At 40.0% G+C, this 11,169-nt stretch overlaps 1 protein-coding gene across 1 annotated transcript; it reads right to left on the reverse strand.

Moving 5' to 3' along the window:
• Positions 1-309: 309 nt before the first annotated feature.
• LOC106158175 (uncharacterized) lies at positions 310-9,437 on the reverse strand. The gene is made up of 5 exons (XM_013534067.2): positions 8,940-9,437; positions 8,016-8,213; positions 2,273-7,552; positions 1,868-2,063; positions 310-1,391 (listed from the first exon to the last, which is right to left on the reverse strand). The coding sequence occupies exons 1-5, from the start codon at positions 9,034-9,036 to the stop codon at positions 1,154-1,156; spliced, it is 6,009 nt and encodes a 2,002-aa protein (XP_013389521.2). The 5' UTR covers positions 9,037-9,437; the 3' UTR covers positions 310-1,153.
• Between the last annotated feature and the right edge of the window lie 1,732 nt (positions 9,438-11,169).

Here is an 11,169-nt window from a genome sequence, read left to right on the forward strand (position 1 = left end):
CTAACTGTATTGTATCATCATTTGTATATCATATTGTACAAGGTCATGACAATCTATGTACCAGTACAGAAATAAATTGAAATTGAAAATTGAAAATTTAATAACATATTTATTTTGTAAACAGTATCATTTGATTATAACGATAATACTATAAAGAAGTATGGAGACATATTTCCAGCAAGATAATTTCATCAGCACCCGAATGTTATTAAATACGAACAACGTTTTAACAAGACAAAGTTAAACTTTCAAATTTAGGGAAAATTCAATAAGGCAATCTTACAAAGAACAGACTCTCCAACAAACACATATGCCTTGCTATTTTTATTCATTTCTTACATTTCTCTTTACCTACATTCAGTACATGCTTTACGAGAATACATACATGTAATTTAAATGTATTTATGTTGTGAACAACATTATAGGCCTCGCTGAAACCAGACATTAACCCTAACACATTAATATAATGTGAATATCTGTATTTAAGTATATTACGCAACTTAAATTAAATCTCGTCCCGGAACCCCACAAAACCCATTTATGCATAACTGATTTACCATATTATATTGGTCACTCCAGAGTTCAGTATTCTTATCAATCATTTCGGATTAGCCTTTTGAAATCATGACCAATAAGTTGAATTAAACTCGTAATAAACCTCGTTTTGGTTGGTCATAAAAATAGGCATTAAATTTCGAAATATCAATCGACCTCTCTCGTTTTATCATTTCAGGGTAGAGATATAACAGTACGTGTACATGTGGAAAATATATAAACAACATATACGCATACTTCGTACAAACAATGTACAATCCAATCTATTGCTATTTTTTACATTTGAAACTTACATCATTCGATTTTTTATCCTATTGCTTCCATAATTCTATATCCGATCTTTGAGTATCACAAGTTAAGCACTGTTTTACAATATCTGTAGAAAAAAGGAGATACAATAAATTAAATAAGTTTCAGCCTTAAGTAAACTATTACCTTACGAACAAACCAGTGAAATTATAAATTTGATATATTGATTCACCTGTGTTTCCTTATCCTCTACTGCATAAGGAACCAAGTAGGAGTTTGGATCACTGTATTCTTCCACTAAAAAAAAAAAAACAAAAAAAAAATAGCAGGTGCTATTAGACTACTTCAATTAGAGGATCACCTGACAAATATACTGCGCTAGGTCGGTACATTCTTCGTCTACCCATTTAAAAGGAGTTAATCTGGTGTTTACGGCACCACAGTTTTTGTCAGCTTTCTTGGGTGCCTTTCCGCCATCGTTACCATTCCAATTCACGTATCCCGTAGCCGGGGTGCCGTCCAACCACTCCCATGTACCAGGGGGTGACTGCTGCTCCAAACCAATCCACGATGATTCACGCGCAGCACTTAAATAAAATAAACCAGATCTTACAACTCATTAATCTCCCCCCTCTCCTAGCAACGGTTCTTGGCAAAGGGGGTCTAGATTAGCGATGTGTCTCTCTGGGGTATGTAAAGGTTGAAAAAACTCATCTAAAGACGTTTTAGCTTTAGTTCAACAATATCAATTTACACTTTATACTTTAATTGTTTTGGATCAGTAAATGCACACAAAAACACCTTAAAAAATGTACCCCCTTTCCCTCCTTTTCCCCTTTTCCCTTAAAGAAGGGTCAATTGTTTTAGTTTTAGTTAAACAGTTTTCTTTTTTAACATCCTCTTGCAACACGTTTGTAAAGCCGAAGTATAAGCTAATTAAGGTGTTAATGTCTGGGGCTCAAATATCGCGCAAAGGCAATCCATCGACAAATAAGCCCCCTCCCTCTCTCTCTCTTTCTAGATACAGAACAAAATGAAATGATAAAAACAGCAGTAAACTTACTCAGGTGGGATGATGGCCTCAAGGGCAGCAGTTTCAGTTGCACTCAATATGATAGCCAGTGTGCTTCCAGCTACAATTGTAGGACATTTTGCCTTGGCATCCGCGTAGTTCAGAGGGCCACTATAGAACCCATAACATTTGGTTCCATCAATTGTTTTCTCCCAGAGTTCAGTTCCTGGTGGACCACCTTCACAGGCTACAAAATTACAAAATTTAAATAACGAAAGTAATTAAATATTTGTATATATAATTTGAAGGAAAGTACCCAAAATAAATGTACACATCAATATATTTACTTGATAAATTGCATATATATATATATATACAGTTATTTCTCAAAATTGACAAGCTTCCAGGCTTCATATAATGATGCATTAAGTTAATAACGTATGAACGATTACTTACTTATGACAGAAACACATGCTGTACCATTTCCGCTAAATCCAGGCAAACAAGAACAACTGAAACTGCCAACAGTGTTTGTACATGTGGCATTTTCTGCACAGTTGTCTGTACCCAAAGAACACTCGTCCACATCCTTACATTTTGTGCCATCACCAGTGAAGCCAGGTAAACAAGAACAACTGAAACTGCCAACAGTGTCTGTACATGTGGCATTTTCTGCACAGTTGTCTGTACCCAAGGAACACTCGTCCAAATTATTACATGTTGTGCCATCACCAGTGAAGCCAGCTAAACAAGAACAACTGAAACTGCCAACAGTGTCTGTACATGTGGCATTTTCTGCACAGTTGTCAGTACCCAAAGAACACTCGTCCACATCATTACATTTTGTGCCATCACCAGTGAAGCCAGGTAAACAAGAACAACTGAAACTGCCAACAGTGTCTGTACATGTGGCATTTTCTGCACAGTTGTCAGTACCCAAGGTACACTCGTCCACATCATTACATTTTGTGCCATCACCAGTGAAGCCAGGTAAACAAGAACAACTGAAACTGCCAACAGTGTCTGTACATGTGGCATTTTCTGCACAGTTGTCTGTACCCAAGGTACACTCGTCCACATCATTACATTTTGTGCCATCACCAGTGAAACCAGGTAAACAAGAACAACTGAAACTGCCAACAGTGTCTGTACATGTGGCATTTTCTGCACAGTTGTCAGTACCCAAAGAACACTCGTCCACATCCTTACATTTTGTGCCATCACCAGTGAAGCCAGGCAAACAAGAACAACTAAAACTGCCAACAGTGTCTGTACATGTGGCATTTTCTGCACAGTTGTCAGTACCCAAAGAACACTCGTCCACGTCATTACATTTTGTGCCATCACCAGTGAAGCCAGCTAAACAAGAACAACTGAAACTGCCAACAGTGTCTGTACATGTGGCATTTTCTGCACAGTTGTCTGTACCCAAGGTACACTCGTCCACATCATTACATTTCGTGCCATCACCAGTGAAGCCAGGTAAACAAGAACAACTGAAACTGCCAACAGTGTCTGTACATGTGGCATTTTCTGCACAGTTGTCAGTACCCAAGGTACACTCGTCCACATCATTACATTTTGTGCCATCACCAGTGAAACCAGGTAAACAAGAACAACTGAAACTGCCAACAGTGTCTGTACATGTGGCATTTTCTGCACAGTTGTCAGTACCCAAGGTACACTCGTCCACATCATTACATTTTGTGCCATCACCAGTGAAACCAGGTAAACAAGAACAACTGAAACTGCCAACAGTGTCTGTACATGTGGCATTTTCTGCACAGTTGTCAGTACCCAAAGAACACTCGTCCACATCCTTACATTTTGTGCCATCACCAGTGAAGCCAGGCAAACAAGAACAACTAAAACTGCCAACAGTGTCTGTACATGTGGCATTTTCTGCACAGTTGTCAGTACCCAAAGAACACTCGTCCACGTCATTACATTTTGTGCCATCACCAGTGAAGCCAGGTAAACAAGAACAACTGAAACTGCCAACAGTGTCTGTACATGTGGCATTTTCTGCACAGTTGTCAGTACCCAAAGAACACTCGTCCACATCATTACATTTTGTGCCATCACCATTGAAGCCAGGTAAACAAGAACAACTGAAACTGCCAACAGTGTCTGTACATGTGGCATTTTCTGCACAGTTGTCAGTACCCAAGGTACATTCGTCCACATCATTACATTTTGTGCCATCACCAGTGAAACCAGGTAAACAAGAACAACTGAAACTGCCAACAGTGTCTGTACATGTGGCATTTTCTGCACAGTTGTCAGTACCCAAAGAACACTCGTCTACGTCATTACATTTTGTGCCATCACCAGTGAAGCCAGGTAAACAAGAACAACTGAAACTGCCAACAGTGTCCGTACATGTGGCATTTTCTGCACAGTTGTTAGTACCCAAGGTACACTCGTCCACATCATTACATTTTGTGCCATCACCAGTGAAGCCAGCTAAACAAGAACAACTGAAACTGCCAACATTGTCTGTACATGTGGCATTTTCTGCACAGTTGTCAGTACCCAAGGTACATTCGTCCACATCATTACATTTTGTGCCATCACCAGTGAAGCCAGGTAAACAAGAACAACTGAAACTGCCAACAGTGTCTGTACATGTGGCATTTTCTGCACAGTTGTCAGTACCCAAAGAACACTCGTCCACATCCTTACATTTTGTGCCATCACCAGTGAAGCCAGCTAAACAAGAACAACTGAAACTGCCAACAGTGTCTGTACATGTGGCATTTTCTGCACAGTTGTCAGTACCCAAGGTACACTCGTCCACATCATTACATTTTGTGCCATCACCAGTGAAGCCAGGTAAACAAGAACAACTGAAACTGCCAACAGTGTCTGTACATGTGGCATTTTCTGCACAGTTGTCTGTACCCAAGGTACACTCGTCCACATCATTACATTTTGTGCCATCACCAGTGAAGCCAGGTAAACAAGAACAACTGAAACTGCCAACAGTGTCTGTACATGTGGCATTTTCTGCACAGTTGTCAGTACCCAAGGTACACTCGTCCACATCATTACATTTTGTGCCATCACCAGTGAAACCAGGTAAACAAGAACAACTGAAACTGCCAACAGTGTTTGTACATGTGGCATTTTCTGCACAGTTGTCAGTACCCAAAGAACACTCGTCCACATCCTTACATTTTGTGCCATCACCAGTGAAGCCAGGCAAACAAGAACAACTAAAACTGCCAACAGTGTCTGTACATGTGGCATTTTCTGCACAGTTGTCAGTACCCAAAGAACACTCGTCCACATCATTACATTTTGTGCCATCACCAGTGAAGCCAGGTAAACAAGAACAACTGAAACTGCCAACAGTGTCTGTACATGTGGCATTTTCTGCACAGTTGTCAGTACCCAAAGAACACTCGTCCACATCATTACATTTTGTGCCATCACCAGTGAAGCCAGGTAAACAAGAACAACTGAAACTGCCAACAGTGTCTGTACATGTGGCATTTTCTGCACAGTTGTCAGTACCCAAGGAACACTCGTCCAAATTATTACATGTTGTGCCGTCACCAGTAAAACCAGCCAAACAAGAACAACTAAAACTGCCAACAGTGTCTGTACATGTGGCATTTTCTGCACAGTTGTCTGTACCCAAGGAACACTCGTCCAAATTATTACATGTTGTGCCGTCACCAGTAAAACTAGCCAAACAAGAACAACTAAAACTGCCAACAGTGTCTGTACATGTGGCATTTTCTGCACAGTTGTCTGTACCCAAGGAACACTCGTCCAAATTATTACATGTTGTGCCATCACCAGTGAAGCCAGCTAAACAAGAACAACTGAAACTGCCAACAGTGTCTGTACATGTGGCATTTTCTGCACAGTTGTCTGTACCCAAGGTACACTCGTCCACATCATTACATTTTGTGCCATCACCAGTGAAGCCAGGTAAACAAGAACAACTGAAACTGCCAACAGTGTCTGTACATGTGGCATTTTCTGCACAGTTGTCAGTACCCAAAGAACACTCGTCCACATCCTTACATTTTGTGCCATCACCAGTGAAGCCAGGCAAACAAGAACAACTGAAACTGCCAACAGTGTCTGTACATGTGGCATTTTCTGCACAGTTGTCAGTACCCAAAGAACACTCGTCCACATCCTTACATTTTGTGCCATCACCAGTGAAGCCAGGCAAACAAGAACAACTAAAACTGCCAACAGTGTCTGTACATGTGGCATTTTCTGCACAGTTGTCAGTACCCAAAGAACACTCGTCCACGTCATTACATTTTGTGCCATCACCAGTGAAGCCAGGTAAACAAGAACAACTGAAACTGCCAACAGTGTCTGTACATGTGGCATTTTCTGCACAGTTGTCAGTACCCAAAGAACACTCGTCCACATCATTACATTTTGTGCCATCACCAGTGAAGCCAGGTAAACAAGAACAACTGAAACTGCCAACAGTGTCTGTACATGTGGCATTTTCTGCACAGTTGTCAGTACCCAAGGTACATTCGTCCACATCATTACATTTTGTGCCATCACCAGTGAAACCAGGTAAACAAGAACAACTGAAACTGCCAACAGTGTCTGTACATGTGGCATTTTCTGCACAGTTGTCAGTACCCAAAGAACACTCGTCTACCTCATTACATTTTGTGCCATCACCAGTGAAGCCAGGTAAACAAGAACAACTGAAACTGCCAACAGTGTCTGTACATGTGGCATTTTCTGCACAGTTGTCGGTACCCAAGGTACATTCGTCCACATCATTACATTTTGTGCCATCACCAGTGAAACCAGCTAAACAAGAACAACTGAAACTGCCAACAGTGTCTGTACATGTGGCATTTTCTGCACAGTTGTCAGTACCCAAGGTACATTCGTCCACATCATTACATTTTGTGCCATCACCAGTGAAACCAGGTAAACAAGAACAACTGAAACTGCCAACAGTGTCTGTACATGTGGCATTTTCTGCACAGTTGTCAGTACCCAAGGTACATTCGTCCACATCATTACATTTTGTGCCATCACCAGTGAAGCCAGGTAAACAAGAACAACTGAAACTGCCAACAGTGTCTGTACATGTGGCATTTTCTGCACAGTTGTCAGTACCCAAAGAACACTCGTCCACGTCATTACATTTTGTGCCATCACCAGTGAAGCCAGGTAAACAAGAACAACTGAAACTGCCAACAGTGTCTGTACATGTGGCATTTTCTGCACAGTTGTCAGTACCCAAGGTACACTCGTCCACATCATTACATTTTGTGCCATCACCAGTGAAGCCAGCTAAACAAGAACAACTGAAACTGCCAACAGTGTCTGTACATGTGGCATTTTCTGCACAGTTGTCTGTACCCAAAGAACACTCATCGGGATCACATGTTGTACCATCACCATTGTAGTTAGGAAAACATGTACAACTGAAACTGCCAACGGTGTTAGTACATGAGGCATTTTCTGCACAGTTATCTGTACCCAAGGAACACTCGTCAATGTCATTACATACTGTGCCATCACCAGTGAAGCCTGGTAAACAAGAGCACGTGAAACTGCCAACGGTGTTTGTACAAGTAGCATTTTCTGCACAGTTATCTGTACCCAAGGAACACTCGTCCAGATCTCCACCACATCGGTAGCTCCCTATGCTGTTCACACAATTGAAGCCTGTACAAACTGCTATATTGAAACCAAATCCAGATGGTATTCCTTGTGTGCATTCGTCGATATCTAAAAGGAGGATTTCAGAAAAAAAATTCACAGTGTATCTATTTGCATATCATCATAAATCATATCATACCGCACGCATTAGGAAGTGTTGCGTGTACATGTAGGTTGAAATGCCTTAAAAATTTATCATTAAATTTTCAAAATACGGTGTATTTTCTCGCCCATTTCCTTCTTGATAACGTGAATTTTTGTTATGTACAAGTACGTTGTTTCCATACAAATCTTCCATCTGCTTATTACCTTGATTACCAATGGGATAACAGAGCAATGTCTTTTACTAAGGAAGATTTTTGATTCGTAGATTCTAGAACACATAATGGAGATGATTTATCACTGACTGCACGAATCAGAAGGTTGGTTTTCTTTATTTTGTAAGGGAAGGTCCCTCGAATTTTTTTTTTTTTTTTTTTTTTTTTGTATTTACATTTGTATTTTCATCCACATTGTCATAACAATGACTTACCCACACAAATGCCACCTGCGTCTGTTTTAAAACCATTAAGGCAAACGCACTCGCAAGTACTTGGTGGCTCGTTATTGCAGGTCCCGCCAAAAAATATCAAGTTGTAAAAAAAACACCCAAATACGTTGCCCACTTGGTAGTCCAAGTCGGTTTTACATTGTCCATGTTCACCGCACGGGTTGTCTTGCGCTTGGCAAGCTGAAAAAAATTAACCTGTCTTAGATAAAATGTTAAGAAAGACAAATATAGGTTCATCACTAAATCAAGGTGATAGTCTCAGCAATCACGTGCAACCGTCATCTCCAATGGGCAAAAGATAGCCCATGGCCAAAACAGAAGTGCCCCTGCGAAAATTTGTCTCATTTAACGTTCACTTATGATTCTCAATCTATTCTAGACCATCTGGTGTATTTTATTTATTTATTTTATTTATTCAATTATTTATTTATTGTATTTATTGTATCTAGCTTTTATCCTTTTCATTCATCTTCATAATTACTAACACTAGTGAATTGACGAGTATACATTTTATACATTCTTGTAGTCTTGTGACATTTTTTTCTCAAAATCGAATTAAGTAAAAAGGCAACCATGGATATGTACGTAGAATATTAGAGCGGTGATATCTTATCATCAGACTTGTAATAAGATACACCGTCCCAGAAGGCAGAAAGACATCACGTAAACTGCAAAGCTTTATTTATCGTTCTGCTGATAAAATCACAGGCTTCGGTTTTAGAAAACGGTGAGCAGTTTTGTAACTTCCCATAGTTACATACATACACATTGTTACATACACATAGTTCCCTCTCAGTGTACAATATACAGGTTTAACATTAAAACTTCAACTTCTTAAACATACGCGCACCATCTACACGTGCCTTTTCGGGCCTTCTGACCAGAAAAGGATTAAGTAAGACTTACGTATAGACATGCCAATGAACAGCATCAGAGTTGCCCCAGTCCACTTGCTGCCCGTAACTTGCACCATCCTCTTGTGCTCAGTGGGGAGCGTTAACATGTAAGAAGGGTTGGCGTAACACTGAGCCCCAAATCTACGCCTACGGCTTTTATGGAGCAATTGCACGTGACGTCACAAAACGGTAAAGTTACTGACATTCGTAATGTGTTTGTTTTAGTAGAGAAATAAATTTTCGTGATAAATGTTATTTTTACACCAGAACAAGATATTAATCGTACTATGATTTATAAGACAAAAGCACTTGAAATGAATGGGTTATCCCTCATATGCACTAAGTCTGCTGCTATGTAGGACCCCATTCCCAGAGATTAGATCGATCCAAACTAGATCGACCTAACTCCCTGGGGGTTAACGCTAGATAGCTGTCAGCCGAGCGGGCACGAAAGTTAATTACCCCCTTACAGCTTGTAGTAGGCTGGACGGACATTTAAGCCGGATTATCTGACAGTAATCTAGTGAGACTCCACGCGGGGATAGATCGATCTAAAAGCTCTGGAAATACACCCTAGGGCGTTGCCTGCGTCAGGTATCTCTTTTGCTGTTTTATCATCACATCAGACTAGATTTCAGTTTTATAAAAGAGTACAATTCGAAATTTTGTCATTGGTTTAAAACAGAAAATTTTGCATACTTCTATTAGGAATAAAAATGCACCATAGTCAACAATAAAAATATATATGTATACTGTATTGACCTAAAACATGCGTCATTTCCCACTTTTGTGTTCTGTACCTCTCAAAGCATTGTTTATTAGTAACGAAGCGCAGTAGACTTGTTAGGCCAACAGGATAAGCTTGGTTTATCGACTCCCCTTTTCCGTACCCCAACAGCAACGCCATCGGTCAGTATCATTCCCGTTCATTTTGTGCGAACACAATCTTCCGGATGTCTTAATTCAACATTTTAATGTAGAGGGTTTTTTTTTTTTTTTTTACTTTTCCTCTTAATCAGTGGTTATTCCAGGGACTCTTTCGTATCTTACCACTCAACATTCTAAATGCAAACATATTTTCAAGTTTTTAAAACAAAAATTGTATCTTGCTTTTATCCCTTTAATTCATCTTTATAATTACTAACACTAGTGAATTGACAAGTATACATTTTATACATTCTTGTAGTCTTGTGACATGTTTTCTCAAAATCGAATTAAGTAAAAAGGCAACCATGGATATGTACGTAGAATATTAGAGCGGTGATATCTTATTATCATCAGACTTGTAATAAGATACACCGTCCCAGAAGGCAGAAAGACATCACGTAAACTGCAAAGCTTTATTTATCGTTCTGCTGATAAAATCACAGGCTTCGGTTTTAGAAAACATTGAGCACTTTTGTAACTTCCCATAGTTACATACATACACATTGTTACATACACATAGTTCCCTCTCAGTGTACAATATACAGGTTTAACATCAAAACTTCAACTTCTTAAACATATGCGCACCATTTACACGTGCCTTTTCGGGCCTTCTGACCAGAAAAGGATTAAGTAAGACTTACGTATAGACATGCCAATGACCAGCATCAGAGTTGCCCCAGTCCACTTGCTGCCCGTAACTTGCACCATCCTCTTGTGCTCAGTGGGGAGCGTTAAGAAGTGTTGGGGTAACACTGAGCCCCAGATCTACGCCTACGGCTTTTATGGAGCAATTGCACGTGACGTCACAAAACGGTAAGGTGATTGACATTCGTAATGTGTTTGTTTTAGTAGAGAAATAAATTTTCGTGATAAATGTTATTTTTACACGAGAACAAGATATCAATCGTACTATAATTTATAAGACAAAAACACTTGAAATGAATGGGTTATCCCTCATATGCACTAAGGGCGTATTCCCATAGATTTTAGATCGATCTATCCCCGTGGGGAGTCTCACTAGATTACTGTCAGATAATCCGGCTTAAATGTCCGTCCCGCCTACTACAAGCTGTAAGGGGGTAATTAACTTTCGTGCCCGCTCGGCTGACAGCTATTTAGCGTGAACCCCTAGGGTGTTAGGTCGATCTAGTTTGGATCGATCTAATCTCTGGGAATGGGGTCTAAGTCTGCTGCTATGTAGGGCGTTGCCTGCGTCAGGTATCCTTTTTGCTGTTTTATCATCACATCAGACTAGATTTCAGTTTTACAAAAGACTGCAATTCGAAATTTGGTCATTGGTTTAAAACAGAAAA

The sequence above is a fragment of the Lingula anatina genome, chromosome 3 (genome assembly GCF_051362555.1).
Source record: "Lingula anatina isolate TDL-2025a chromosome 3, LinAna3.0, whole genome shotgun sequence".
NCBI classification, from domain to species: domain Eukaryota; kingdom Metazoa; phylum Brachiopoda; class Lingulata; order Lingulida; family Lingulidae; genus Lingula; species Lingula anatina.